Consider the following 27,906-nt stretch of genomic DNA (forward strand, 5'->3'; position numbering starts at 1 on the left):
TGATGTCTCAGACAGGACAGTGTCTGCAGCTCTGGCTTTCCAGACCTTTCCTTCCCCACCTGGTCCAAACACATGCAGATGCCCAGCTGACGACTGTACCTGTGCCCTTGGCGGTGGTGTGTGCGCTCAGGAGGAGAAACGAGGGTGAGGGTGATTTTACTCAGGCCTTGTAAAAACGTCTCCTTCCCCAAGCCTCTGCCTCTTCTCCCTGCTGTTTCCCCAGCCCTCCTCCAGGTTATGGGTCAGAAGGGGCAGCCATAGCGGGAGGGAAAAAACCAAAGCAGTGAAAGATTCAACAAGCGATTTTTATTTTCCAAATTTGCCTTTATTCCCATCCCATAATTTCCCTGACTGGGGCTCTTGCTTACTTCCCTCAACCTCCAGACAGGTCTCCTCAGTGTGGTCCCTCGGTCCCTTCTGGAACCCCAGGTTTGTATTTCTGGGCCTCAGCTAGATTCGGACCTGCCCGTGTGCTAGCGTGAGGGCTTCCGGGGGTGTTAGGACATGTGGCTTCCGGGACCTGGATGGAGTGTGACCCGCAGAGGGGTGTGGGCTGCGCAGCTGATCGGGGGAATTGAGGTTTGAGCCTGGGGCGCTTAGAAGTGCGGCCGGCGGACTTGGTGCTTGCTGTGCGGACTCCCTGGGTTTCTTCTGACTGTCTGGACCGTGTGGCTGTAGGACAGAAAGGAGTCGGTCAGGCCTAGGTCGGTCCCAGGGCATCTCGGAATTCTACATTTCTTTCTCCGTGTGCGTGGACAGAAGGTCAGATTCACAGAAGAAGTTCACTTAGGTTCCGCCAACCTCCGCTGAGATCAGATCGTTTTGTACTGTGCTGGGTAAGATGCCGGGAGCTCATCCCTTTGGATCTCAGGAGGTGCTAAGGGCAGACAGGGCCCGGCAGAATCACTTCGGCGTCCCCCTGCTGGACCAGCCCTGCTATAACGAGGGTCATGAGGTGGAAAAGAAATGGAGACAATAGGACTGGAGGTGAGGTGGGAGGAATGCAGACCTTGCCAGTGATTTCGGGGCGCAGCCCATTGGAGGCCTTCAATAACTCGGGATTTTTCTGTATCCATCTGGTGAGGGAGGCAGCGCCAGCAGCTGTACGGGCAGTCAGGGTCGCCCGAGCAGGGGGCACCTTCAGAGGCATCTGCCACGTGCCCATGAAGGAACCCCAAGGGTTTGCCTAAAAGGGGAAACAGGTTTCCTGAAGGGTGCTGCCTGCCAGTGAGCGACCAGTTCCCTCCTCTGCCTGTGGGGATGCACAGTAAAGAGACGAGTCGAAAGGTGTACCCCCCCCATTACCCGAAGTCTCCACCTCTGCTCCTACGGCTGGGTTTGGTGTTGTCACCTGAGGGCATTCGTTTCGTTCAGGTCCATTTAGGGAGTGCTGGCTGCTAAGTTCCACCCCGGCTGCTGGGTGGACTGGAAGTTTGGGGCGCTCGTGTTGTGTGAATCGGCCTGACGGTGGCCACAGGGCCGGCTAGTCTGCCCCCCCCCCCACCCCGCTCCAGTGCGTAGCCGCCTTCATGGAATGGAGATGAGCATCTCACCTTGGAACGGGGCACTGAAGGCAGCAGGTGACCACGGTCGTTGGCGATAATCTGAGTGTAGCCTTCGTGGGAAGAGATGGCCTGGGGAGCGATGTGGGGAGAACGCTCGGGAAAGGAGTGGGAAAGAGGGAGAAGGTATCTGGGGGCTAAGGGCTACGTGGGTTCAAAGAAGGCTGCAGGAGTTAGGGGCCTGAGTTACAGAGCAGGATGGGAAGCACCACAAGGTGGCCTCGGGGGACGTGGGGCGGGTGGTACCTGTTTTGTCGGCTTGGCGGGAGACCAGTTCTGCAGAAACCTGGGTGAGAAAGCTTTTTCGTACTGTGGATAGAAGGGTGAGAACCCTCAGGCTCAGCAGCCCCGAACCCAGGAAGTGAAGGCTCACTCTTCACGTTTGAGGGGCGTGAGTCACCTGCCAGGCTCTTGGGCTGCCCAGCGTTGAGCCACTAGCCACACGTGGCTGAGGAGCTCTGTAAACATGACTGACCAGTCTGGGCTGAGGGGCTTTGCCAGTTTAAATCCATGGGATTTGGAGACTTAGTACAAAAAAGGACGCAAGACATCTGATTGTAGCTTAAAATATTAAATGTCGAAACAGTATTTTGGATTTATTGGGCTAAGTATATTATTAAAATTAACTGTTTCTTTAAAATTTGTTATGTAGCTACTAGAAAGTTTAAAATGACATTTGTGATTCGCATTATGTTTTTATTAGCGCAGGCCTAGGCCAGTGGTCAGCAAACTGGCCCGGGGGCCGGACCCATCCTACTGCCCATTTGCGGATGGCCCGGCCAAACTCAGGATGGCTCTTCCCCTCCCCCCTTCTGCCACCTCCCCCCCAACTCTGGTTCAAGCCGTTGTTTCTCAGTCTAGTTGTGTAGGACACAGCTCCCTGGCCCATGCGGGTATTGTGAGCTTTGCGCTCCCCCGGCTGAAGCAGTCGGTTGCCGGTCATTGGTCGGCTGCTCACAGCAGCTCACGGCGGCCCCAGGACGGCTCTTGTAGGTGAACATTTGCACTTGACTTGATAAAAGGGGACACCAACTTTGTATCCTGCTAGAAGGATTCCATTCTTTTCAGTTGTAGTATAAAAAATTACACTCAGTTGTTATATTTTGAATTTTGTCAAAATATTATAGAGAAATGTTCTCTCTCCTTATGTAAATACCTATATAATATGTGTGATTTTTGTCACTTGGCTCACAGAGCCTAAAATATTTACTCTCTGGCCCTTTACAGAAAAGATTTGCTGGCCTCTGGTTTAGACCGTACACACTGAACCCAGAGCCGCCTTGGGCTTCCCCCTGCACCCTCCCTACCTCGAGGAGCTGAGGAGTGACAAACACACATCACCCCACTCGCAACGGTCTATTCAGTGGTCAGAATCCCGCAGGAGGCATCAATCCAAAGGCAGAGTCTTGGAAGGCGAAATTAAACGTTAGAGAGACGGAGAAAGAACTTACCTGGTTGGCACTGTAGTTAGTGGCCATAATCCTGCAGCTCTGCTGTTTACCTTTGTTGCCTGGCAACTGCAGAAGGCGGACCTTCCAGACAACTTCCCAATGAGCAGGCGGCCTTTTCTTTGTTACTCCCTTTCAGGGATGACACTGCCTCTCGGCTTTTTCCTGGAAGCTTAGGTTTATTTTCATTTCATTTTAGGGGCGGAGTGAGTACACGTGAGAAAAGCAGCTGAATAATGCCCTCTCTGTTTTCTAACATAATTTACCCTGCTTCAAACCTCCCAGGTTGTCTGTGACTGGGGCCTGTAGCCACTGTCACCAACCATGGAACACCAAGGGCTAGCTGTATGCGTCGGGCAGTGTGGTGTAATGTGCCACGGCCCTTAGAGCCAGGCGCTTACCGTGGGAACATAGGAGCTGTGTGATGTTGAGCACTCGGCTTCTGTTCCGTCAAGTTGTGTAGCCTCCTTTGCACTGGGATGCTAGAGCCTGCCTCGACCAGTAAGAAGGGTCTAGGTAAGCTCAGCGCTGCAGGTCCTGAGAGCCGCTGAGACCCCCATTACAGGGTCCTCTACTTCATCCTCTCAGGCAGAATAACAAAGGAATCGTTTTACAATCGACTGACTCAGATTTGTCCATGTTGTGTCCTCGGTCCTAAGTGGTCAGAGGCCAAATATCGGAGCAAAAGATGCTTTTATTAACTAGGAAATTACAAATCCTATGTAAATATATGTGAAAATCTACATTATGGATTATTGTGTATAAAAACACAATTTAACAAAATTGACCCCTGTGGAGAAAGAAAGTCTAAACAGACCATTTAACATAAAAGAACTGGAGAAACTAGTTAGAGTACCCCACAAAACAAATCGGGCCCAGATGGTTTCACTGGAGGAGTCTATCAAACTTTGAAAAATAAAATTTAACTTACTAACTATTCTAGAGCATGGCAAAAGAAGGAAAACTCCCAAATTCGTGTTATGAAGGAAATGTAACATTGATGCCCAAATCTGAATTTTTGGGACCACGACAAAGACAAAGACTAACAAAAAGAACACTATATAGAGCAATTTTTCTTATTACTATTGATGCAAAAATCATATATAAAACATGAGAAAGCAGAATCCACCAGCACATTAAAACCATTTTATCGTGGGAACACCTAGCTGCTAGGTGGGATGCTGCCCGATTCATGAATTGCTTAATAAAGGCAATCAGATCTTCAAATTAGAAACAGATTCTCATGACCAAGTAAGTGATGAATGCAAGGGTGGATAGTCAAGTTGGGAAATCCATTAATCTATCATATTAATTGATCCAAGGTGAGAAAAATGTATGGCTATCTCCATAGATGCATATGAATACGTTTTAATACGTAACAAAAAGCAAAAATGATAACAGAAAAATAAGTTATAAATTATATTACAAAGGGTTGATACTCATTAAAAAAAAAACTTCTAAAAATACAGAAGGAAAAAAACTAATAACCCTACAGAAAACTGGGCGAGATATAATCAGACATATCAGAGAGAAAGAAATACAAATTGCTGTTAACCATATGGAAAGATGTTCCACATCACTTATGATTTTTTAAAAATGCACATTAAAACTACACGGAGACACCATATGTCACTCCCGAGACTGGCGTATTCCAAAACATCGGTGACCTCCGGTTGGCTAGGCTTTGAGGAAACTGGCACCAATACTTTGAGTGTGGAAATGCAAAATGGTAGGACCTCCACGATGGGGAATTTGGCGGTATCCAGCACAATTAGCGATCCATGCCTTTTGGTTAAGCAACCCCACTTCTAGAAATCTACAAATGCTCTGGCAACAATATGGAAAGAAGCGTGCAGCATTGTGACAGCTACAGACTGGAAATCACGCAGTGACTGTGTCGGTAAAAGACCATGGAACCCACACAGCCGAACACTGTGCAGCTGTGAAAGGCAGGGAGGGATGCGCCGCTCTGGAGCGACCACGGGGGGATACTTTCAAGTGAATAAAGCGAGGCGTTAGGACATACGAATAGTAGGCTATAAAAGGAGATGCAAATACACGTATTTGTAATTATTAACAGTGGTGGGAAAATAAGTGGTATAACAAAGACCAGCTTTAGGGCGAGAGAAGAGATGAGGTGGAAAGGGCGGGGGTAGAAGAACTCTGAATACACCTTGTTTTGCAGAGTTCGTTTTCGAACTATATTTTACATAATCATAAAATTAAATTAAAAACAAAAGCAATTCCTAAAATTAAAAAAAAATGACTTCTCATTATTTTCACAACTAAGTTTTTTTTAAAGAGATCGTTGGCTACAATACAAAAACTAAAGAGATCGTTGGCTACAATAAAGAAGGTGACACCTCCTTCCTCTCCGTGACACCTCTTCTCTCTTTCTTGAGCCTAAGTCGCCCTCTAGCGGAGACGAGTTTCACAGCTTGTTGCCCACACCTGCAGCACAAAGGAAACCTTCGCTGCCCACTGTCAGATGCCTCCTTATTATCCTTAGATGACGCAGGTGTGTTAGAGTCACCAGGAGGAAGTGGGGAGAGGGAGACACAAGAGGCCCTAAGGACCAAGAAGATTTGGGTTCAACGCAGCATCGGGAAGCCAGTTCAGCTTCCTCTCCTGGCTGGAGAGGTGATGAGTGAGCCCAGGCACTAACTCCCCGCCAGGGAGAAGCCCATTAATGCTGATGGGGACGAGGAGGGCCAATCCAGGCGTCTCTCTGTCCCTCAGGACTCTCCCAGAGTCTCACCACTGAGGTCAGCTGGTGGTGGCCGAAAGTGCTGGCACAGCTCTTCAGTTCCGGGTAGGGAGGGCCCAGACCAGTGCACGTGGGGAGTGGCCTCCAGGGGGATGATGGTAGGGCCATTGTGTCCTGGCTCCCCCAGGTCTCATCTGGCCCCAGTAGTGGGAGACCCCCCTCAGCGGAGGCCTGTGCAGTGGACCCTCCTAAAAGGATGTGCCCTTCTTCCTTATTCTGTCGCACTGGTCTCGCCCTCTGTTGAGGACGTTTGAGGGGTGCCACCTGAGTGAGTATCTCTGATCTCCGTTAGTTTTCAGTAAGAATACAAAAAGAACACTAAAAATAGTCTAGTTTCCTATATTCATTTTCTGGTCCTATAAAATCTAACTCCTTATACAGTGAGACCGTATGGTATTTGTCTTAGACTTCTTTCACTCAGCATAATGCCCTCAAGTTCTGTCCATGCTGTTGCAAACGGGGAGACTATTATTTTTGATGGCTGAATAGTATTCTATTTGTGTGTGAGAGTGTGTGTGTACCACATCTTTTTTATCCATTCATCTTTCGATGGGCACTTAGGTTGTATCCATATCTTGGCTATTGTAAATAATGCTGCAGTGAACATAGGGGTTCATATACCTTTTTGAATTAGTGCTTTGGATTTCTTTGGATATATACCCAGAAGTGGAATTGCTGGGTTGTGTGGTAATTTTTTTGAGGAGCTCCATACTGTTTTCCATACTGCACCATCTTACATCCCCACCAGCAGTGCACAAGGGCTCTCTTTCCTCCACACCCTCACCAGCACTTGTCATCTCTTGTCTTTTTGATAATAGCCACTCTGACAGGAGTGAGGCGACATCTCACTGTGGGTTTGCTTTCTGTTTCCCTGATGACTAGTGACGGTGAGGACCTTTCCTTGTACCTGCTGGCCAGCTGTGTGTCCTCTTTGGAGAAATGTCCCTTCAGATTCACTACCCATTTTGTAATTGGAGTGTTTGTTTTATTGGTGTTTCACTGGAATATTTGGGGGTGTCCTGCAAGGGGTGTAGGGAGGAGCAGCTGCATTTCATGCAGCAGGAAGGGCAGCCGGCACCTCCACCCGTTCTGGGCGTAGTTTCCCCATTGCCTCACCCTGAGGTCAAAAGGCTGGCCTCCTCCGTGGTGGGGTGGGGATCCCATTCCCGCGTTGGCCTTGGCGTTGGCCCTCACAGCTGCCCCTCCGAGGACTCCAAGACAAAGTGCGCTCTTTGTAGGACTGGTTTCCAGAGATGCTCCAATTTAAAAAGGGATTTTTGAACAATCAGTATAAACGACCTGGGCTTGGGTCTAGCTCCATCACTACAATGGGGCTCAGCCGTGTCTTTTCAACTTTGTTCCTCTGTGACATTTTTATGATTATTTCAGAAGATTGTTAACATGATTAAATGACATCGTAAATTACTTAGTCTGATACAAAGTAATTGAAGACAAATGTTAGTCATTATGACTAGAAAATGTATATTAGCAACTCGAAGATTCCGCGAGCTATTTCATTAGAGACGCGCTTAACTTGGTGAACGAGCACTTCCTAGGTGCGTTCGTCCACAGAACCTCGTAAACAGCACACGTGTAACTGGGACGCGAGGCTTAGGGCGGAGCCCGCGCGACACGCCCACGCAGGACGCGTGGGTCTGGGCCTAAGAGGCCGCCCGGGCCTGGCGAGAAGGGCAGGCGGCCTCTGCAGCTCCTGCGCCGCGCGCCTGGCTCCCCACCCGCCCGCCACTCCTCGCGCGCGGCTCCGCGTCCCTCCCACAGGCGTGTTGCTGGCACCGCGTCATCCTGCCCTCAGCGTCCGGAGCCCACATCAGCCCTTGCTCGCTTCCGGGCCTGACTACGGCGGGACTGACCCGTGGGCTCCGGACCGCACCGCCCAGCACAGAGCGGGGGCGTGGCCGGGGCGACGGGGCGTGGCCCGAGGCGTGGCCAGGGCGGGGGGGCGGGGAAAGGCGGAGCGGGTGTCGGCGCAGCCTGGACGCTTTCGGGAATTTGAAAACGAAAGCACCAGACGACGAATTAATTTTGCGGAAAATGCGCGTTACCGTGTCCATATTTTGTCTTTGTGACGAAAATTTACTCAACAGCTCACGTTTGCCTAAACAGCCTGGGCTCTGCTGACAGCAGCGAAGGGAGCAGGGTGGGAAGACCACCTGTGCCCTTAGGGAGACGCTGACTAAGCGCGGGGCCAGTGCTGGCTAAAACCTACGGCCTTCGTGGGAAGCCGTGGTCTTGTTTACTCTCGCAAACAGGGCCTGTCTCCCTCCCTGCCCGTGCATTTCCCCCTTGGGCCCCACCAAGGGTCAGACTCTGGAAGACCTTGGCCGGTCTGGGTGGTGCAGGCCTGTCCCTCTACTAGTTCCTTGTATTGTCCATTCTGCCCTGAGATATTCTGATCCACGGGACGGGCTCTTTTCAAGGCCGCCGAAGCTCAGGAATTTGCCCTTCCTCTTCCTCCCTTACCGCCCCTGGTTTCTGGCATCTGTTTAGAAAGCAGCCAGTGCAGTGGTTAAGCTAGGGGTGCTGAGCGTGGGAAGGGTGAGGGGGAGGAAGCAGGCACTTGGGGCTCGGGATGGGGAAGACCGCAGGGTCTCCCCGGGAGCTGTGGCCGTCCCTTGCTTGCTGCGTTCGGCTGGAGGCCTCTCCCACACCATCGCTAAGCCCCAGTTCACCACCTGTGCTGGTTATTTGCACTTTCTCTCCCAGATCCATTCTCTGTCCCACTCCTGCCCTGTTCTGCAGGCAGGGAAACGCATTTCCCAGGCTCCTGTTTCACTCACCTTTCTTTACCTGCAAGGTCTCTGCCTCCCCTAGTTCCTTCTGACCTAGCTCCACTGGCCTTTCTGCTATTTCTGGAATATGACAGCTAACTCCTGCCACAGGACCCAGGCACTTGCTGCCCCTCGGCCTGGAACCTTGTCCCCCAGATATGTACAGGGCTAGTTCTCCCTCTTCTTTCAGGTTTTAATTCAAAGTCACTTTCTCAGGGGCTTTCACTTTCCCTTCCTTGGCCACACTATCAAAAACTTCAACCCGCACCCCGCTTCCAGACCCTTTATTTCTCCTTAGTACTTACCACCAAAGAACATACTACAGTCCACGTTTTACCTTGTCCGCTTATCCACCAGAACGTCATCCAGGCGGGAGTTGGTTCTTGAGGTTAGAGGCAGAGGTTAGAACAGTGTCTTACAGCAGGCGTTGTATAAATGTTTGTTTAATAAGGAGTATATGATGGCATTGTTTGTCACAGCAGGGAGTGGGTGATGACCTGGTATCCATCTTGGGGGAAAGAAAAGTAAAATGGGTGCGTGTCCACTAAGAAATTATTTGCAACAGTTAGAAACCAGACTAAATGGTACACAGCCGTATGGCAGACCCTAAAGGCACAGAGCTGAATGAAAACATGCATCGTTTCCGCCTGACTTAGAACCAGGGGCCTTAGGGTTCGGGGCGGGGCGAGACGAGGGCCGGAGGGAGGCAGTGTCCACACAGACGGCTGTGTCACCCGCGGTGCTCGCTCAGCCGCCGCAGCCCAGCTGGCAAAAAGCTAACATCCTGTTTCCGCCCGGTTTCGAACCGGGGACCTTTCGCGTGTGAGGCGAACGTGATAACCACTACACTACGGAAACCGCTGGCAGCTGCTGCTGCCAAACCGCCCTGGAAGCGCCGCGTCCCTGCGTCCCTCAGGGGGCGGCCCCGCAGCGCCTGCGCTGCTCGTGTGCTGTCGCCCCAGAACTGCAGGGCGGAGACCCGGGCGGGGAGCGCGCGTCCCCAGGGTCGGGCGCCGCTGGCCCGTAGCGCCCCTGTGCGGGACTGCAGGCGGCAGGAGACCTGGGGGGCTGGGCCACGGCGGGGCCCGCGGCTGCGATACACTCGCGTTTGCCAGAGCTAGTGTAGGGGGCACGTGCAGGGGAAACGCACTCGGCGCCTTCCCGCGTCTTTCTCTCCTTACTGCGCACACACTGACTTCCGGGCCCCCAGTGTCTGCTGGCTCCTCCCACAGCGGCACGACGCCCGCCAGTGTCTCGGAGCACTGCTTGGTGTGCGGGAACACCTCCGCACACGCGGGGGCGGCGTGTGACGTCCCCTGTGAGAGTCAGGGACAGTCCCCGGGACGGGAATGGCACGGGACTGGGTTTCTGGCGGAGGGTCCCCCTTTTCTGCACTTTCACACTCTCGCATTTAATTAGTTTCCCTAACACCGCTGTGCGGGAACTGTCACAGATGCTCAGAATGTGCCAAGACGGAGAGACTGAACTAAATTAGTTTGACTTGCTTAAGCCGGGACAGCCAATTAGCGCATGAAGGCTCTGCGACCCTGATAATCCCAGGTCCTGGCTGGCTTTAGGGGAAGTGTACTGTACAATCCCAGGTCCTGTCTGGCCTTACCGGAAGTGCACCCTATAATCCCAGGTGCTGTCTGGCCTTACCGGAAGTGTACTGTACAATCCCAGGTCCTGTCTGGCCTTACCGGAAGTGCACCCTATAATCCCAGGTCCTGTCTGGCCTTACCGGAAGTGTACCCTGATAATCCCAGGTCCTGGCTGGCTTTACGGGAAGTGCACCCTATAATCCCAGGTCCTGTCTGGCCTTACCGGAAGTGTACCCTATAATCCCAGGTCCTGGCTGGCTTTACGGGAAGTGCACCCTATAATCCCAGGTTCTGTCTGGCCTTACCGGAAGTGTACCCTGATAATCCCAGGTCCTGGCTGGCTTTACGGGAAGTGCACCCTATAATCCCAGGTCCTGTCTGGCCTTACCGGAAGTGCACCCTATAATCCCAGGTGCTGGCTGGCCTTACCGGAAGTGTGCCTTACAATCTCAGGAAGCGGGAAAGAGAGTGGACACGTAAAGCCTATGGAAGCTGCAGTGAAGGCTACGCTCAGAGGGAAACTGTGGACGCAAGGTAGGACCCCAAAAACTGCCTGTAAATGGCAGCCGAGGTCAAATGACCCCACTTTCTCAAAGGTGTGAAATTGGGGAGGCAGGGAGTGAAGACTGGGGACGAACATGGGAGAAAGGCAATGGGGGGCTGGGAGGCGGAGGCTGAGAGAATTACCGCCGCTGCGGGGCACAGTGGCCTATTGTGGGCGGGTCCGTGCGCCTAGGACATCGAAGGCACCGTGGTGGCTGCCGCTCCAGGAGCTCCATTCCCGCCAGAGCCTAGAGGAGAAAGGGCTGTTCGGGGTGGGGAACAGCAGGGCCAGAGCAGCGGGGGAGCAGCTGACGTCGGGCCGCTGCGCAGAACGGCGGGTGCGCCGGCCTGTCCGTGGGCGGTGGGAGCCCATCAGTGAGCGGCTCTGACACAAGCTCGTAACTTTACTTAAACAACGAAGGGGAGGTATTAGGTCCCGCACGGTCCTGGTCGGGCTGGCCGCACACAGGCCCCAAACTCTCTGCTTCCGGTTGCTCCTTCTTCCTCAGTGTGGACTCCATTCCGAGGGAGGCTGTCTACTCATGTTCTCAAAATGCCCAGGTCAGAACTTGGACTAAGGACCCGCTGCTGGACCCTCCAGCAGGGAACAGCGTGACTTCCGACCAGACTCATTGCTGACCAGTAGTTGCACTGAAGACGCGGGGCATGAAGCCAACTCGCGGCTCCTGGCAAGTGTAGGGGTAGGAATAACCCTGCTCACACTCTACGGCTGACAAAGGGCACGTCTAAGAGGGAAATGGAAGGTGGGAAAGGCTGCCACGGGTGTCACTGAGGCTGGGGACACTTATTGGAGGGGTCAAAAGGTTGCGCCAGTGTCAGGAGTGGGATTCGAACCCACGCCTCCAGGGGAGACTGCGACCTGAACGCAGCGCCTTGGACCGCTCGGCCATCCTGACCGTGGGCTGGGGCACTTCGCTGCTCCTTGGGCAGGGTTCCCACACGACACCTGTGTCCCTGGCCCCGCGCCGCGGTGGGCAGGCGGCCGAGTGAGCCACGCACCGCGCGTCCCTAGACAGGGCGCCAGGCTCCGCCGCGCACGCCCCTCGCCCCTCGCGGGTCGCGTCCCCAGCCTCTGCCGCCGGCCGCCACCGCAGGCTGCCTGGCGTCGTTGGTCGCGCGGCGCGACGCGCGCCCACCGCCTCCTCCCCGCAGCCTCACTTGGCCCTCGGGCCCCTTCCTGCCGGCGCGGCCCCAGCGTTGGAGACAAAGGGCAGCGGGTTCTGAGTTTTCAGCGCCAGCCGGTTCGAGTCCGGGTCCGGGTCTGTCTCGCAGGCGGCTTTGTCGGCGGACACGCTTGGTTTGGTGTCGTGGGGTCGGGCACGTGCCAGTCCCGTGATGGAGCAGAGCGGGTACCGCGGTCAGGGGCAGGTGTTGGGAGCCACGGAACGGTCGGGGCGGGCGGTTGCCCCGCGGTCCTCGTTAGTATAGTGGTGAGTATCCCCGCCTGTCACGCGGGAGACCGGGGTTCGATTCCCCGACGGGGAGACGCGTGTACTTTTTTGGTCGCTGGTACCGTCCTCTGTCCCGCCGCTCGCTCCCAGGAGCCCGTCTGCTCGTCCCTCTGCCCTGCCCCGAGGGTCCCCCCACCCCAACCTGCCGTCTGGCCGGCCCCAAATAGCGGGTGGAACGGGCTCCCCGGGACCTGCCCCAGCCGCCCGGGCGGGAGGCGGGTGGGGATCCAGTGAGTGCGGCGGTGCAGCGGCCCGGCCGGCACCGCTGGGGAAGGGCTTTGGCGGGCGAGCCAGGGCTGGAGCGCGTGCCCGGGCAGCCGCGGCGTGGGGCGGAGGGAGCAGGGGCAGCCGGGCAGCGAGGGCGCCTCCGAGGCGGTCGGGCTGGCGCAGGTGGGGCGCGTGGAGGCCGTGGGAGGGCCAGCGACGGCGATCGCGCGGGTGCGAGCCCGGTGGGCGTCCCGGGAGCCCGGCCGCGGGCGCGGGCGGTGCAGTGGTGAGCAGAGCTGCCTGCCGAGCGGTTGACCTGGCTTCGACTTCCGCCAACGCGGTGGGCTGACCCTTTGCGGGACTCCAGGGCCCTGGTGCCCGGGTGCGTGCGGGAGCCCGTGAGGGAGGGGCGGGCAGAACGAAGGCGCGGGCGCGCGGCCTGGCGGGGGCGCCGAGCGAGCGATGGACGCGGAGAGGCAGCGGGCGGTCGCCGCGGGTGACGTCACTCGGCGGCCCGGCGCTGCGAGCAGGAGGCGGAGGCCCGGCACTCAGCCTGCAGGTCCCTGGTGGTCTAGTGGTTAGGATTCGGCGCTCTCACCGCCGCGGCCCGGGTTCGATTCCCGGTCAGGGAAGCCTTTCTTTCTTGTTCTCCCGAAGCGCATCCGCCCCCCTTTTTAGCCGGCACCACGGTCCTGCAGGCCCCGTTCGTGCCAGGAGCTCACTGTTGTAGCTTTTCCTTTTTGGTAGCAGTCCTGGTGAGGGAGCTACTGGCACATCCATGTTCGGGGCCTTCCCAGCGTGGAGCCCTCGGCTCGCTCAGCACGTGGGGCCGGAGGTGCTGGATGGAGCACGGGTGGTGACTGAGCCCTAAGCCCGGGGACGCCGGCTTGAGCGCCTTTGCGATGTGCTCGCAGATCCTCCGTTAGGCCCTAGGGCCCCCCACCTGGGTGCACCCCCGTCTCTAGACAGTCGAGGTGGCAGGGCCTGCGTGGGGGCCACTGTGGGGTCAGCGTCACTGTCGCGCTTGTCCCACGATGACACTGAAATTCTTGCAGCCTTCCAGTGGCCTTACCTTCAGCCCACTATTGTTTATCTGAGAAGAACAGGCGCTGCCCATGCCGTGTCCCTCATCACCCTGTTGGTGACCTCGCGGCCGCCATGTCAGTGTGTCGCTATCCATGCAGGTGCGGACTGAGTTTAGGTTCTGAGCATCAGGGTGCATTTCGGACAGGTTGTCTTTTGCTTTCTTCATGACGATTATTGACAGGTTCCCTCCCTGGCTGTCCCCAAGTGGGTACAAATGTGGTGTTGGCATCTGTCACCTATGTGGTGGGTGATCCGATTTCTAGTTTGTTGTGTGAATTCTAACCTTTCACATATTTTAAAAGAATCATAGTTATCGTCTATTTCCTAGTTTCCTAGATCTGTCTTTTGCAGTAGCTGGTATCATATTAAATATGTGCATATGTTTTTGTATGTGGCTGGTATATTTCTCTTTTGATGTTTTGACAGTGGAACACTGTTTCTGGTTACTCAGTTGCTTTTCAAACTGGTTCTCTCGGATTATGGGAGTTTTCGGCCCACTGTTTCTTCATTTCCTCTCTACACCTCAATACACTTGTGATGGGTCAAATATTTAAACCTACATATTTCAAACCATGGTACCAGAGCGACTACACTATTGATGTGGGTAGATTACTTCTTCCTATGATCAAAGTCACATGTTTTTAAATGAAAACCATTTAACTGGTTAGAATCCCCATATACAGGGTCAAGTGACAAAAAAATGAAACCACAGAAATGTTTGCAATATTTGAACCAGGGAAACCAGTTGTATTCTCACTCATGTTTTCTCAGAAATCAACAAGAAAAGGAGAGCAGGACAGTTGAAAACATATGCAAGTCCCTAGGGTGTTCATAGAAGAATTTCAGTAGACAAGCCCTATGTGACCATGTCCCATTTCACTGGTAACCTGTGAAATAAGTGCTGATTGAGACAAGCATGTGATGTTTTAAATAGCCCTCTGTTTTAGTAAGAACACTTTCATACTATGCTCGTGTAGTGACTTGAGCGTGTGTGCCTGAGATTCACGTGGAGCCTCCGTCTGTAACCGGGTAGGGAATACTATCTCTGCACATGTAATTAGTTGAGGATATCAAGATAAAATCATTCTGGGTTGGGGGGGGCTAAATCTAACAACTGGTGTCCCTATAAAAGGAGGAGAGGACACACAGAGACACACAGAGAGAGGGCATGTAAGATGGCAATGGAGGCAGAGATTGGCATTATGCTACCACAAGCCAGGAACCGTCAGAAGCCGGGACAGAGGCTGGGAACAGACCCTTCCTTTTGCTTTCCGAGGGAGGGAGGGAGGTGCGGTTCCTTGGTCTGACTCCTGGCCTCTGAAGTGTGAGACAATCCATTCCCGTTGTTTAAGCCATTCAGTGTGGGCTACTTTGTTATGCAAACTTAGAAAACTAATGTATCGGGTTAAATTAAATATTAATTTTACCTTTTTTTTTTTACACCCCCTCTGGAAGAGGCCCCTACGGGACAGGTGCATGAGTTTCCCAAAAAGCGTGCAATCCCATTTTAAACAAAACAAGAGCATATTCCTTAGCATGTGGCATGGCGGCTAAGGTGGTGTGGACCCACACGGGAGACCTTCCACGCCAGCTCCCCACACCTGGAAGGAAGGGATACTTTTCCTGCCCTCATAGCTCCCAGGGTTTGTGAGGAAGACGTCATGGTCAAGAATGACAGGGGACCTGGACAGTGGCCCGAAAATCTGGGAGAGTCAGTCCTTGACTTTGTCTTTGAAATTTTTTGTTTTTTGTTTGAGGAAGAAAATAGCGTAGGTAATCCTCTTTTGTTTAGGCAAATATCAAAAGGCACGAGAGGAACCGTCAGCAAAGTCGTGCAGTGAAACGCCTTTTGTTCTTTCGTTTCCTGTGGTCACACAGCAGCCTCGCCGTGAAGAAGGTGTGGAACGGTGCCTCTCTGGGATGGAGGTTATAATATCCTGGGTCTCTCCATTTGGGCTTCAAGAGAAGGGTTTGTGGTCAAAGACGAGTAAGATTCCTCGAGGGAGGGACAACTCACGCCAGACGGGTCGTAGAGACCCCAGTGAGCTGTTATAAGAAATAATAGGAGGGAGCCCTGCCCCTCCTTCCTCTGGTTCTTGTGGGAAGCTGCTGCTGGCCCCTGCCACTCCCTCTCACCTTGTTGTGAGAGAGGCCCATGAGAGCGATAAGATCTAGCTCTTTCTGCTCAGCTCGTGGGACAGTTTCACCGCGAGAGACTCTCTCCCCCAGGGTGGTGCATACCGCACCTTAGTCATCTTGGGACGACATGCTTCGGCTGCTTTGGGACAAATAATTGGGTATTGAAATCATTGTTTTGAAATGGTGTAAGAGTTTCACAGACCCTGCCTCTAATCATGTGATGCTCATTGTTTGTAATCAATAAATACTGTCAGTGACCCGATTCGGGGCTCCAGTCTCTTGAGGCTGCGAGTCCCTTGGTCCTCTGTGATTTAACTGTATATGAGTCGCTGTCTCTTTATTATAGTTTAACCCTCACCGCTTCCCTCTCCTGCCCAGGCTTGTGTTATACAGGTCGCAACAGTTTCCCTCCTTCCAACCCCCCTCAGAGCACCACCCCCCCCCCCCGCCCCCCACCCCACTACTTCCTCTCCTGAAGCTACCAGCCTGAGCAGCTGATTCTCTCCAACGTGTGAGTCACTGGGTCCTCAACCAAAGAAAAACGTGGATTGCAGGAAAACAAAATGCACTCCAACTAGACTAAATAAAGAAGGTTGATTGTAAGCACGTAAGAGGAAACCTGAAAGACATTCAAAGACAGGAAACATAGCAAGCCACGAGCTGGCTGGGAGACAGGAAGGGAAACTGAAACTGATTTTGTGGGAAGCCAGAGCTGGGGACATGACTACTCTCTACTTCCCATTTCCATCAGTCACGTCTCTCCCTCTCTCACTCCCCTTCCCCCTTCTCCCCCTCCCTCTCCCAGACGCTTGCTTTACTCCCCGCCTGACTCTACCTGATCTTTCAATTAAGTACCTGCCATCATCCAACTACAGTCTCTGCACCTTAATTGCTAAAGACAGAGTCCGATTAGTCACTGGTCATTGTAACGTTCCTTGGGCAGTAATGGGACCTGGCCTGAAGAGAGCGGGGAATAGTGAAGAAATCAGTCCTTCCAGCCCGGAGCAGGCACGGGAATGCAATGGAGGGTGAATGCCAGGTGCCTACTGACCACAGAGCTCAACATTACCTATTTTTAACCCATATTGTGGCTGTTGTATCTGGATACATAACACAAAGTAATATGAAGTTTGTACACTTGTAATTTTATAAGTGCCAGAGAATGATCAGGTAAGGGGTGATTTGTTTGCTTTCAGTGTCTGTATTTTTTACTTTTAAAAAGATGGCTCCTAGAAAACTGGCCTTTCAAGGTGTGGTGGCCAGCACATGTCTGTGGGACAGCTCTGCTCTGGAGGACACCTAGCCACACGTGAATCCTGTCAGGGGTGCCAGGAAGCTGCTTCCTGTTCTCCAGGCCCTCTTCTGGCGAAGAGTGTCTACCACACACTCCCCTAATTAATAGGGAAAGTCAGTCTCCAATCAGCAAACCATCGCCATCTGATGCATCCCCCTAAAACATTCTCCCGCTTATCTGTAACCCAGCTATCAAACCTCCAGGCCTCTCAACCTGTTTGGAAGAATTCCCTGCCTTTGACACTTAATACTGTTTCCAGAACACAGTTCTTAATTTGTACTTTCAATCCATGAACCTCCAGCCATAGATATGTTTGCTGTCGACATAGCAACAGCCATCCATCTGTCCTGATCCCATGGGAACCCCATCTGTTGGGCTGGCCTGCCTGATTTTGCTAGTAGGGAGGAAAACTGAACAGATGCTATTTTATAGTGTCTGACAATCAACGGGAACATTGACAGTGTTCTTTGAGGTAGGAAGCATCTTAGTAGCAAGTACTTTGATGGTTTTCTAGGTAAATGTTATCTTGACTGTACTCAGTGGTGTTAAATTTCAGGGACTAAAGTTGAAGTTCATTTGTAAATTGGTGCAGATACAGACGTGCTCTACAAGTGATGTCCGCCAGCCGTCAGGCAAGGTCTTCCTCTTCCTGTCTCCTAAGGAAACAAAACAACTAAATTTCAGGGAACTATTTCCCTCCAAGACACCATCTTAGAGAAGCTGACATGGCTTCCTTTCTGATAATTACGAGAGAGGAGAGTCAGTACCAGAGGCCACTCACATATACTGTAGCACTTAAGAGAGGTACATCCGGCAACTCACAGCTCTTGTCTGGGCCATGGTTCCTCATTTATAAAAACAAGGGGTTTGGACTCCAGCCTTCTTTTCCTGTAATTCTGTAAATGAATCTTCTGCCCTTAAGTTCTGGTGTCAGCAGCTTGAATCAGCTGTTATCAGATGTCACACTTCACTTTTTTTTCTTTCTTCTTTGCAAAGCAGAACCTACAATTTATCGTAAGTTCAAATTCTGAAACAAGGTGCACAGGCTCCCGTGCCCTTGCTTCCCACGTGAATGGGAATGTTCTGGTGATGATTTAGCCATTGCGAATTTGAACCACTGAGATCCAACGGTAACAATTTCAGTATCATAAGTGGTGAGCACAGCTGTTAGAGGGGTTGTGATCATGCTGAGTCAACAGTTCAGGTTATGCTACTGAGACAGTCGACAAGGATGTTAGAAGCAAAGCTGGATGAGGACGTTTTGAGACGCTGTGGAGAGCCCAGCTGTACTTGTAGAAGTGACAGCTACAACTGTGACGGGGACTTTGTGCCCGAAGTTGTGCCTGCACAGCAGCCTGGAGAGGAGTAAAGGCACTCGGGCTGGGGCCTCCCAGAGGCCGGAAAGTTCCAGGATGATCTCTGACTCTGAGACAGAGAGAAACGAAATCACATGGAGAAGGACAGTAGTGCTTCCAGAAAAATCCAGAGGTTAAAATCTTTGGTACCATTCACAAGAATAAAAGCTACTTTTCACTGAACATTTATTAGGTACCAGACAGTGTCCACCCTACGGATGGGGAAACTGGAGTTAGAGAGGTGAAGTACCTTGTCCGAAACCCCGTGGTCTGACGTAAGAACTCTTTTCGTAACTGCCTGAAAAACCCCACGTAACATATAATTTGCCACCTTCACCGTCGTACACGTACAGTCAGTAATGTGAAGTCTGTTCACACTGTGGGTTGGGACACAGGTCTCAAGAACGCCTTCATCTTGAAAAACTGGAGCTCTGCACCCCTCAACACTGCCCTCCCCGCCCCTCCCCTGGCAACCACCATGCTGCTTTCTGTTTCTGTGAGTTTGACTGCTTTAGACCCTTCATATGCAGTACCTGCTTTCTGTGACCGGCTTGTCTCACGGAGCAGGATACCCCCAGGTTCATCCACGTTGGAGCACACGGCAGGATCTCGTTTCAAGGCCCAGGAACGTCCCATTCACGGTGTGTGCAGACCACGTCTTGTTTACCCTTTCATCTGTCGGGCCATCTGGGCTGCTCCTGCCTGTTGGCTGCTGTGAATCGTGCTGCAGTGAACACAAGTGTGCAAATATCTGTTTGAGATCTTGCTCCGAATTCTTCTGGGTAAATATCCAGAAGTGGAATTGCTGGATCACATGGCAATTCTGTTTTTAATTTTTTGAGGAACCTCCATACTGCCTTCCATGGACACTCGCACCAGCAGTGCATGAGGGGTCCACTTCTCTACATCTTCTCAAATACTTGTTATTTTGTTTTGTTTTCTGATAGTGGCCATTATGAGGTGCTATCTTGTGGTTTTGATTTACATTTCCTCTAACAATTAATGTTGCATGTTGGCTGTTTATCTGTCTTCTTTGGAGAAATGTCTCTTCAGGTCTTTTGCCCATTTTAAAAATCAGGTTATTTTTGTTGTTGTTGCTGTTGAGTTGTAGGAATTCTTTATATATTCTGGATATTAGCTCCTTATCAGATAATGATTTGCAACTGTATTCTCCCATTCTGTAGGTTATATTTTCACTCTGTTGATGAATGTGCAGACGTTTTAAGTTTGATGTACTTCTGTTTGTGAGTTTTTGCTATGACTTTTAGCCGCTGTAACCATTCTTCATGGCCTTAACCCTGTCATGCTACACAGAATATGTAGCCTTTGAAATGACTTCGTGGCTTTCTTAACAAAACTAGTCCTTGCACTTGAAAACTTTCTCTTCTGTTTGGAGGATTGAGGGAGTCGGGGGGTGTGAAGGGCAGGTGAAGGGAGGAAACACAGTTTTTCATGTGATGTAGTCAGAGTGTTTGTTGAGTGTTTCCCACTGATAACGACTATTTTGTTGTGGCTGATTGCAGATATAACTGTGTCTGGGGCAATACTCATTTAGAACTTGTGCCCTGGGAGTGTCATGGGTGGGCAGTGCACGGACAAGCCGTGACAAGGGCTGCACCCCCAGCTTCGTCACCAGCACAGTAACGCCGACGAGGGTTTTCACAAGTACAAAACAAGCTGCCAGGAAAGAGAGTTGGTCTGTAAAGCAGGCTTGTAGGTTGATTTGTTACTGCTGATTCCTCAGTAGAAATAGAATCTGGTGACAGTTGAAAGCTGTGTGACAGCTTGAGACAATTTCCTTCCTCTTTCCTCAGTTCATCTCCTAAGCCCCACGGGATTGACGCCCAGCTCTGGGCTGACTGTGGAGACCAAATGCTGCACAGTGTACGTCCTAGGAGCCTGTGGCTGCTTCAAGCACTGACTGTTTTGCTGCTGCTGGGTGAGTAGGGGTCGCCTGGGACGGGGGTCCAGCCACTGCGACCCAGCAGGGACCAGGAGCAGGCCTGGGCCCTGGAAGCCGGGGACAGATTGAAAACAGAGGGAGAACGCTGAGTTCTTACGGTTCCACTGGTCCCAAGGTCAAAGTGCAGAGGTCCTGTCACAGTCTCTGCTCAGGACAGTGTGTTTACATCATAGCCTTGTGGAGACAGGCATGAGAGGAGGGCCTCGGAAAGGGGTCCTCTTACGGGGGATGAATGGGAAACGGGCTTTTGGGATGGGGCCTGGGAAGAGAGGGAAGTCCATCTCACCTCCCCAGCCCTCTGCACACCCACGTAGCCTGTGTCCTCCCGCGCTGACCGGCTCTCTTCTCTTACAGCTTCTGCAGACAGGGGAGCTGGTGAGTGTGCCGTGCCCTTGAACTCATAGCATCACTGCCTCATATTGTGACTCTCTATTTACTGTGTAGGGATATCTTTGTTCCACCAAGAACCGGGCTTGTGGTCAGCATGGGTGGTTCCCCCACTTTAGTGGTGCTTGGGGTTTGATTTTTGATAAGGTTCCTGCTAGCTCCGCTGACGACCCGAAGACGCCAAGGAAATGAGTCTGCTGCAAGCCCACTGCTCTTTAGCTGGGTCTACAGTAGATCCCTGGGAGCTCCTTTGAAACCCCTGGTCCTTCCAAGGTTATTCCCATCCCTTCCTGCCGTCTGCCCCTCAGCAGCTCTCCCGAAGGCAGTGCTCAGCCTCCAGCCCCCGTGGATCAACCTGCTCCAGGAGGACAACGTGACTCTGAGCTGCCAGGGGCCCCACTCCCTTGGGAACAGCCCCACCCGCTGGTTCCACAACGGGAACCCCATCCCGGCCCAGGTCCAGCCCAGCTACCACCTCCAGGTCAGCAGCAATGACAGTGGGAACTACAGCTGCCAGTCGGACCAGACCAGCCTCAGTGACCCCGTGCATCTGGACGTGATTTCTGGTCAGTGGAGCAAGGCCCCGGGAGGTGTGGGGGGGCGAGGAGAGATGCCAGCTGCTGACATGGCCAGGCTTTCAGGGAAGGGGTGGCTGTTCACTGGGAAGCACGGCTGTGAGCTGTTTGAAGTGGTCGTTTCCCCTTTCACCCCTGCACCTCTTTCTGCGTGGGGTGGGGTGGCAGTGCCTTGGTGTATGTTGGGCTGTTTTGCCTCAGTCCTCATTGAGCAAGAAGGTGGTGACAAGGCCACAAACAGGCCGCCTGGTGTGAGAGAAGCAGAAGGAAATCTTTGCTGTGGAAAGCCATCCTGTCCTCTTGGCAATGTGGCAAACACATGGCTGGAGGCCAGCAGGAGGTGATGGCCCGGCCCTGTCCCTTCAGTGGGCGCAGGTGAGCTGGTTCCACCCAGGATGCAGGGGGCCAGAGGAAGCCACGGGGATCCCTGAGATGAGGTCATAGTGGAGGAGGGCCAGGGAGGTGCAGGGCGGGGCAGGGGAGGCTCTGGTCTGGCGCAGCAGCTTTACCTTTTACTCCTGAATGAGGTGACAATTCGTTAGTGTTGACTAAGGGAGTCCCATGATGTCACTTAGGTGTATGTGCATCTCTGAGGGTTCAGTGTAAGAAATTCACATTTGCGTCTTGAAGTCACAACAGCAGTTTCTGGCCTTCTGTGTACAAGATGTGGTTTTCTTAAATGAGGTTTCATTTAAATAAGATATAATGAATTCTACTATTTCTTTTTATAGTAATTAGAGCAATTGGAATTTTTTTCTAGGCAGTTGTTTTGGAACCTTCTTTAGAGACTTGTTCTCCAAGGCAGCAGAATTTTGGAATCTGATTACTCTGCCCTCAATGAAGGGAGTGGGGAAGGTTGTAGGCTGGGCAGGGAAAGTGATTTTACACTTAAAAGCTGTTTTTAATGCCGCTCTTGTTCAGAGTCACAGTTGCATACCGAATTCAAAAGGCCATACATTTTCATTTCTGTTGTGGATGGAAGATTCTATCCAGGGCGGGTGAGGCATTCATTATTGGGCCCCACTTGTTGCTAATACAGTCAATGGCTGCCACCCTCGCTTCCCAAAATTTGTTCAAAAGTTACCATTAAATTAGTCATCCGCAGACCACAAATGCTGTATCCACACAAATGGAAGGTTTTAGGTCCTGTTCAGGAGCCTCTGCAGTTTCTGAAATGCAGACACTCTGCTCTCCAGTTAGGGTTTGAATTCCTCCAACTCACAGGCCCAGGACCGGGCTCCTTCTCTTCCTGTTTGGAACTTCTGAACACCTCTGTGTTTCAGGGGCCCAGACTCACAGGTAAAGTCACACTGTGCCTGTAAGACAATTGCTCACACCTGCCAGGAAGAACCTTCCAGTCTTCTGCCCACATCCTTCCACATTCTCTGAGTCACACCCCCAGCGCGAGGCTGCCAGGGCCTTGGTATCCAGCCTCAGAAACTGTCCTTTCCGTGGTGTCCTTCTGTGGCTGCAGCCACCTCCTCCCAGGACAGGAAAGAGAAGACCAGCACATCCTGAGCACCTACTGTGTGCCAGGAACTACTGTGCGTGGTATGTCTATGTCCATCTTCACAGATGAGGACACCGAGGCCCAGGAGAGTCACATGACTGCCCCTGACTCCAGAGTTCACGGACGGGCGCCAGAAGAGAGGCCAGGCCCATCTGGTTCCAGACTCAAGCTCTTCCCTCCACACCTCGTGCCCCAGCCATCAGGATGGTCTGGGTCCGAGTCGACTCACCTCCCGGGTCCTGTGCTCCCTTTGTCTTTCAGACTGGCTGCTGCTCCAGACCCCTCGCCTGGTGTTCCAGGCCGGGGAGCCCATCAAGCTGAGGTGCCACAGCTGGAGGAACAGGCCTCTGCACAAGATCACCTTCTACCATAATGGAAAATCCAAGATGTTTTCCCACCAGAATTCCAGCTTCTCCATCCCACAAGCCAACGCCAGCCACAGTGGCGAGTACCATTGCTTGGGAATCATAGGGCACACGCAACACATGTCACAACCTGTGACTATCACCATCCAAGGTGGGGACCAAGACCACCTCAAGGAGCTCCAGGCCTTGGAGGGGTGGGGAGGGCGGGGATTACTGATGTGTTTAGGTCGTCAGTCCCTGCATTCTGTATGTGAGTGTGTGTGTGAGTGTGTGTGTGTCAGTTTCAGGTGTACAAAACAACGTGATAGACATTTACACCCCTCATAAAGTGATACCCCCTCCCCCAACCCGCATTCTCTTTGACCTTAGGGGGACCCTCAAAGCCCTGGCTGACATGCCCTGTGCACATGCAGCCCTGTCCTATAGAAACGGTGTTGTTCTCTCAGAGTTTTAATTCTCAGGGGACAGAGCCAACGCTTCGTCCTCCCCAGTCCGTCTCCAGACACCACCACCCGCCCTCTTTTCCACCACATTCAGACCACTTCCCTTTGTCACATGCCCATCTCTCGCTAGGATTCTCAGGCTTGCTTGTGTTTCCCCACGGACCCCCTCGGCCTGGGCTCAAGTCTGGGCGTGGGGCAGCCACCGTGGCATGAGATTCTCTCCCCACATCCCGAAAACTAGGCCTCCATCTGTTCTTGGGGAAGTGTAGTGTAACACCCAGGTGCCCTCTCAGGAAGCGTGGCGAGCTCCCAGGCCAGTATTGTTCAGCGCCCACCAGGGCTGAGCGGAGCTGGCGAGTGCAGCATGGCTGTGCTCTGTGGGTTCCCTAGTTCAGGGCTCCCCAAAGGAGGTGCCCGGGCCACATACTTGAGAGGCTGTTCAGAATGAAGGGCTCTGTGCTCGTCTCCGTGCAGATTTGTCGTCCTCCATTCGTGATGCTCATTAAAGGCTCCAGGAAACCCCGTTGAATGAGATGTTGAAAGACTTTAACTGAGTTTTCTAAGGCACTTGCCAAACCTATGTGACTGCCACCCCTTTTCCTCTGTAACTTTGTGGGGAGTAAGAAATGTGCTCTACCCTTCTAGCTTCTTTCCTCTGGTCTAATAATTAAATTGACATGAACTGATTAACCAGAGAAAATGAGCAAACTTAATTATACACGTATGTATGGGACAGACACAAGAGAGTCAGAGACCCTACGGACAGACAGGAAACAGGAGGGATGTGTGACATTGTGAGCTAAGGATGAGGTGAGGTGCCTGGGGCTTCACAGGAGAGGAGGTCGCTGCAGCACATTAAGAGCAGACGCTCAGTGATGGGAAGCTTGTGCTGCCCTGTGCACAGGTCATAAGAGTTATTTCTGGTGACAGCTCTTCCTCTGTGCAAGGCCCCTCATTTAAATTCTTTAAGGGAGAGATGAGAGTTTCTCGTGAGCCTGTTGGGTCTCCATTGCCTTCAGCTCAAATTATCCATGTGCCAAAGTAGCACAGCTCAGGGAGGCCTGGTCTGAGCGCCTGCAACGTCTGTTAATACCAATGTCCCTATAAACACTTGTGCCCAGGTCCCCCTAGGAGATGCTGAGCGTTGCTTTCTTCAGGAAGGCACAGAGATGAAGACATGCTCTGAAGACTTCACACCTGTCTGCTCTTGACCTGGGCGGTTGCCCCTGGCTTGGGTGATGTCACAGAAGGTCCCCACTGGGGGCCTGGCTGTGGATTCCTCATCTGTGCCTTAGCCACTGCCATTGCCTCACCCTCTGCCTCTCCTCTTTGATCCGGCAGTTCCAGCCGTCTCTCCATTCTTCCTACTGTGGCAGATCGCATTCTGCCTGGTGATGGGACTACTGTTTGCAGTGGACACGGCGCTGTACTTCGCTGCGCAGAGAGCACTTCGAAGCTCACTGAGGAAGGGGGGAAATGACAATGTCACATGGAGCAGGAGCCCTCAGGATAAGTGACCGCATCCGCGATGTAACAGCAGCCGCAGCACCTTTCCTCCTGCTCCCAGCCCCTCCCCTGACAGCCACCTGGGCTACGGAAGAGCCTGTGATCTGCAGAGCCGGCCGTCGGGCTGGCCTCGCCGAGTTCCTGAGGGCACAGACACAGCCCACCCAGCTGTGCGAGGACAAGGAGCCATAGCGAGAGTGTTGATAGACCCTCGATGGAGGCGCCTCAGATACAAAAAACAGCAAATCCTGCGTCCGCTTTCAGACTATAGCCAGCGTGCTGACCACTTCTTAGTACTGTCCCGCTGCCAGCACCTCGGTCCGAGCCGCCACCGTCCCTTGCTGAGCTGACTGGACAGCCTCCTGACCGGTCCCTACACATCCCCTTGTGCCCTGCAGTGCAGTCTCAGCACACGGCCGAGCGGCCTTGCTAAAGTGGGTGTTGAGGCGCTCACCTGGGTCCTTTGCAGGCTTTGCAGGCACCTCGTGACCTTGATCCTCGCTGCTTCTGGCCTCATCTGCTGCTGCTCCTTGCTTCCTTGAACACACTAGTTGTACTTCTGCTCAGAGGTCATGCTATTTCCTGTTTCTGGAATGTTCTTTCTGACAGATGTCACATCATGGTCTTTACTCAAATGTCACCTTGTTACAGCAGACTCAAGGGGCCCGCTTGCCTGCACTTATCCAAGCCAATATAAAATATGAGCAGGAGTTTGCTGCAGAGAAAGACAAGGTTTATTTAAGGAGTTGGCGCCAAGCCCGAGACGCAGGTGAGCTATTGCTCTCAAAGACCTGGCTCCCCAATGGCTCTAGCAGCCAGGTTACAGGAGGGAACATCATTAATCGTGGTCTCTATGGGAGTGGGGGTCGTGGGCTCCACTAATTGGTCGGGGCCAAAGCAGAGAGCAGTTGGTCATGGCTACGGGTCCTGGTGTCAGTCATGGCCTTGTTTGGTCCAGTTCGCAGGGGATGCGGCTTGTGGGGCTGATGCGCTTTCATGAGTCCAGAGCTGAAACATAACTGAGGCCAAGGTGTTATCTCTGAGTCAAACCTTGTTCTAGTTGGAGGTTTGGTGGTTGTAGCTTGGTCATGATTGATAGACCTGACGCTTTATTCTTAAGTGAATTTGGTGTTGACCATAACCCAGTGTCCTGAGTTCAGTGATTAAAAGGAGTGGACATACAGTGTATGTACAGGTAGGGGGTCTGGGGAAAGAATGCAGGTTACAGTTCTAGAAGGATGAACAAAGCTGGCTTGGATGGAAGCAGAATGCACACTACAGAAATGGCGTTCACGTGCGGTTACACCTTACCAGGGAGGCCTCCTCGATCATTCAGTACAGCCCCACTGCCCACCGTCTCCTAAGTCCCCGCTGCTGCTTTCTTTCCTCCACTGTGCTTATTACTGACTGATGGGCGTTTGTTCACCTGTTTGTTGTCTGACCCCCAGGAGAGCAGGGCCTGTGTCTTGTTCACTACTATGTACGTTGAGTTCAGGTCGGTGTCTGGCACACGGTAAAGATTGCAGTAATATTTGTGGAACGAGTGAATTCTTTGGTCAATTTACCAAAGAATTCTAAACCTCAAGAGTTCTAAACCTCGATAATCCTTAGAAATGATGTAGTCTAATTTCCTCATTTTAAAATTCAGGCAGCTGCAGGCCAGGTGGTTGCAATGACTTGTTCAAGGGTATACAAATAGCTGGTGTCCCCGCCTTTATGTCCAGTTTCACAGGACACGTTTGATTCTATAACTTGCTTTTTGTACTCAGTTTGCGTCATGAGCCAACCCCCCAGCTCACAATGTTTATTTAAGTCAGCACTTTAATGCCTGTTCTGCTTTTCAAGATACTCAAACTAAGTTACTAAACGTGAGTGGAGAAGTTGAAGTGTGTGTAGAAAGCAAGCTTCTCTATCCCAGAGCCTCTTTGAATGAACAAGTAAAGCAGTGAACGACACTGGAACGCCCGTGTGATGCTGTGCTTAGTGTCCAGCTACGCAGGTGCCGGCTTTCGGGCTACACCTGGAACTCCGGGGGTGGGCGGTGGGGTTCTGAGGCTCCCAGGGCTGGGAGGGAGGGTCGGAGGAGCTTTGGCAAGGCAGACCCTCAGCAGGCAGGGGTACCTTTCCCTTCTGAGTTGTGACCCTTGTCTTGCAGGCCCTTGGCTAAAATGTCCCGACTCTGACACCCAGACCTGTTCTCTGAGAGTGAGTTTAAAGTTGGCAGCTTAAAAAAAAAAAAAAAAACTGAGGGATGACGGTCCTGCGCTCTGTGTGGGGAGGCCCTGGGTCTCCCTAGGCCCCGCAGCTTTCCGGAGGGTTTTGAACCATCACAGGAGAAAAGAGTCACTTACGGAGCGAGGGGTTTCAGCTTCTCTTTACGGAAGTAGTAGTTTCCTTTGAATCAGGCAAATTACAAAGGGCACATAAAAGTCAATGTCCAGTGCCTTTAATTACTAGGGTTTTACAACGTATCCCGTGGATAGAGAGCTCGGGGTCCAGGTGTGCGGCCCGCCTGCTGGGAGCCGGGTTCGAGGCCCAGCAGGGACGTCACGGGCGCTGTGCCGCTGACCACCTCTGCCACCTCCACCCGCAACACTGTAATTCAAATGGGACTCTCTGGGCTCAGGCCAGTGAGCCCGAGGCCTCAGGCCTGCTGGGACCTCGCATGGCCCTGTTGGCAGAGCGTGCCCCTGGCGCCCGCCGGAGCCACTCCCAACCGGGGCTCGGCAGCAGTGGGACAGGACCCCACAGCTCTCGGGAAAAGGACTTGGGAGTGGCCACGGCGTCAGGAGCTCGCGTATTTCAGGGTCCTGAGTCCTGCAGTGGGAGAAGCCTGAATTAGGCCCCGGGCTGGAGGAAAAGCAGGGGTTGCATTGGCAGGGAACCGAGCCCGG

General features: G+C 52.7%; 2 protein-coding genes and 4 non-coding genes across 18 annotated transcripts; 3 read left to right on the plus strand and 3 right to left on the minus strand.

Moving 5' to 3' along the window:
- Positions 1 to 286: 286 nt before the first annotated feature.
- On the minus strand, positions 287 to 3,596 carry CFAP126 (cilia and flagella associated protein 126). 4 transcript variants are annotated; one of them, XM_074322396.2, is made up of 5 exons: positions 3,014 to 3,596; positions 1,809 to 1,871; positions 1,554 to 1,658; positions 1,010 to 1,186; positions 287 to 672 (listed from the first exon to the last, which is right to left on the minus strand). In XM_074322396.2, exons 1-5 carry the CDS (start codon positions 3,038 to 3,040, stop codon positions 451 to 453), a joined length of 594 nt encoding a protein of 197 aa, XP_074178497.1. In that variant the 5' UTR covers positions 3,041 to 3,596; the 3' UTR covers positions 287 to 450. The 4 variants fall into 4 exon arrangements, 3 of the variants coding, with proteins under 3 accessions (XP_074178497.1, XP_019568547.1, XP_074178498.1); XM_019712988.3 differs by having other exon boundaries at positions 1,554 to 1,634; positions 3,014 to 3,595; XM_074322397.2 differs by lacking the exon at positions 3,014 to 3,596 and adding an exon at positions 2,870 to 3,007 and having other exon boundaries at positions 1,554 to 1,615.
- A 5,755-nt stretch (positions 3,597 to 9,351) lies between these two features.
- TRNAV-CAC (transfer RNA valine (anticodon CAC)) lies at positions 9,352 to 9,424 on the minus strand. The gene has a single exon. It is a non-coding gene; the product is annotated as a tRNA-Val (tRNA).
- A 1,110-nt stretch (positions 9,425 to 10,534) lies between these two features.
- LOC109435240 (low affinity immunoglobulin gamma Fc region receptor III-like) lies at positions 10,535 to 26,973 on the plus strand. 10 transcript variants are annotated; one of them, XM_088801523.1, is made up of 7 exons: positions 10,535 to 10,701; positions 11,220 to 11,405; positions 20,078 to 20,202; positions 20,581 to 20,601; positions 20,922 to 21,179; positions 22,960 to 23,214; positions 24,848 to 26,973. In XM_088801523.1, exons 2-7 carry the CDS (start codon positions 11,377 to 11,379, stop codon positions 25,021 to 25,023), a joined length of 864 nt encoding a protein of 287 aa, XP_088657649.1. In that variant the 5' UTR covers positions 10,535 to 10,701; positions 11,220 to 11,376; the 3' UTR covers positions 25,024 to 26,973. The 10 variants fall into 10 exon arrangements, with proteins under 10 accessions (XP_088657649.1, XP_088657650.1, XP_088657653.1 ...); XM_088801524.1 differs by having other exon boundaries at positions 11,272 to 11,405; XM_088801527.1 differs by lacking the exon at positions 11,220 to 11,405.
- TRNAL-CAG (transfer RNA leucine (anticodon CAG)) lies at positions 11,545 to 11,627 on the minus strand. Its single transcript has one exon. It is a non-coding gene; the product is annotated as a tRNA-Leu (tRNA).
- TRNAD-GUC (transfer RNA aspartic acid (anticodon GUC)) lies at positions 12,145 to 12,216 on the plus strand. Its single transcript has one exon. It is a non-coding gene; the product is annotated as a tRNA-Asp (tRNA).
- TRNAE-CUC (transfer RNA glutamic acid (anticodon CUC)) lies at positions 12,950 to 13,021 on the plus strand. The gene has a single exon. It is a non-coding gene; the product is annotated as a tRNA-Glu (tRNA).
- Positions 26,974 to 27,906: the final 933 nt, after the last annotated feature.

Source organism: Rhinolophus sinicus, chromosome 11 (assembly GCF_057876585.1).
Source record: "Rhinolophus sinicus isolate RSI-liver-muscle chromosome 11, RSI-T2T, whole genome shotgun sequence".
NCBI classification, from domain to species: domain Eukaryota; kingdom Metazoa; phylum Chordata; class Mammalia; order Chiroptera; family Rhinolophidae; genus Rhinolophus; species Rhinolophus sinicus.

What these genes read in the sequence shown, in the direction of transcription:
- CFAP126 (XM_074322396.2), bottom strand. Translation starts at nt 3,040, where the DNA reads ATGGCCACTAACTACAGTGCCAACCAG. An exon ending in CTAACTACAGTGCCAACCAG is followed by an intron (nt 1,872 to 3,013) that starts GTAAGTTCTTTC and finishes TTCTATCCACAG; the next exon opens with TACGAAAAAGCTTTCTCACC. An exon ending in GCCCCGAAATCACTGGCAAG is followed by an intron (nt 673 to 1,009) that starts GTCTGCATTCCT and finishes TCTGTCCTACAG; the next exon opens with CCACACGGTCCAGACAGTCA.
- LOC109435240 (XM_019712979.3), top strand. Translation starts at nt 16,560, where the DNA reads ATGGGACCTGGCCTGAAGAGAGCGGGGAATAGTGAAGAAATCAGTCCT. An exon ending in GACTGTTTTGCTGCTGCTGG is followed by an intron (nt 20,203 to 20,580) that starts GTGAGTAGGGGT and finishes CTTCTCTTACAG; the next exon opens with CTTCTGCAGACAGGGGAGCT. An exon ending in TTCTGCAGACAGGGGAGCTG is followed by an intron (nt 20,602 to 20,921) that starts GTGAGTGTGCCG and finishes TCTGCCCCTCAG; the next exon opens with CAGCTCTCCCGAAGGCAGTG.